Source organism: Fonticula alba, assembly GCF_000388065.1.
Source record: "Fonticula alba strain ATCC 38817 unplaced genomic scaffold supercont2.158, whole genome shotgun sequence".
Taxonomy (NCBI): domain Eukaryota; order Rotosphaerida; family Fonticulaceae; genus Fonticula; species Fonticula alba.
The window spans coordinates 1,063-2,151 of NW_009243128.1; the positions used below are offsets into that span (position 1 = coordinate 1,063).

The 1,089-nt window shown below is 73.7% G+C and overlaps 1 protein-coding gene across 1 annotated transcript in view; it reads left to right on the top strand.

Annotated features, from left to right (window-relative positions):
- Positions 1-147, top strand: part of H696_06363 (hypothetical protein) — a gene marked incomplete at both ends in the record, with an annotated part of 1,166 nt that extends 1,019 nt beyond the window's left edge. Inside the window, one exon of the mRNA XM_009500103.1 lies at positions 136-147. Coding sequence (XP_009498378.1) covers positions 136-147 — 12 coding nt within the window. The remainder of the gene's footprint in view (positions 1-135) is intronic.
- Positions 148-1,089: the final 942 nt, after the last annotated feature.

Below are 1,089 nucleotides of genomic sequence, written 5' to 3' on the forward strand. Positions count from 1 at the left end.
CCCCCCGCACTCCAGGCGCCCAGGTTGGCCGGGCACACACGGCCCGGCCTGTGCCGCCCCCCTCTCTACCTCGACAACAACCGGCTGGCCCCCGGTGCTCATTCTCGCAACAGATCCGGCCGGAACCGGCGGCAGCCCAGGTTGTAGGGGGTCGATCGGAACAGGGCAGAGCCGCCGCCTTGCCGCCCTTCAGCGCTGGTCCCCGCACACCCGCACAGCTCGCGCGCCACGGCACGAGCCATGGTAGATTGGGAGCCCGGGATCATGCCTCGGCGCCTGGGCACGGGATGCCTGAGGCACATCACGCGCCAGCCCCGATTGGAGCCCGGCCATTCTCACGGGGCGACGGAGCGCCCTCGGGGGGGGGGGGGGGGGGGGAGGACGAGAGATCGGGCTGGAGCCTTTTTGTTGTGTGTCGCCCCGCCGACGCGCGCGCCCGCTCGCCCCCCCGGCCGTGTCTCGGCTCCCGGGCCTGGAGGGTGGGTGGGGACATGCACGGCGCATGTGCGCGGGAGGGGGAAACAAAAGGGGAAAAATCCCGGCCGAGCCGGGCCATCCGTCGGCTCGCCGGCTGCCACGCCGCCGGGGCGCCGGCAGGACACGCACCGAGCCAGGGGCTGTCAAAAACGATGTATTTCGCGCGTCCAGCCCCGGGGGCGTCCGCCCGTGCGCGGGAGGCCCGCCGGGGGAGTTGATGTCGGCGCGTTCCCCTCCCTCCCTCTCTGGAGGGGCGACAGAGGGGGGGGCGGCCGGCAGGGGGGACGACCACACTTATCTCCCTCCCGCCGCCCCGGGGTGTGGAGTCTCTCTCTATCAGCTCGGAGGCGCATGGGGTCCCGAAGGTGCGGCCCCCCTGCCGCGAGGCCGACCGACGTCTAGCCCGGCCGCCCGGGGGCCCGGGGCGCCGGCGGGGCGCCGGCGGAGCCGATCAGACCCGGCCATCCTCCGCCGCCAGGACCGAAGCGCCGATCGCGCGCGCGCGCGCGCGCGTGCGCATGTGCCTGTGCGTGTATGATGTGCATGCGCATGTGTCTGTGTATGTGTGTGTGTGTGTGTGTCTGTTCGGCGGCTGGCCCGGCCCGGCCCGGC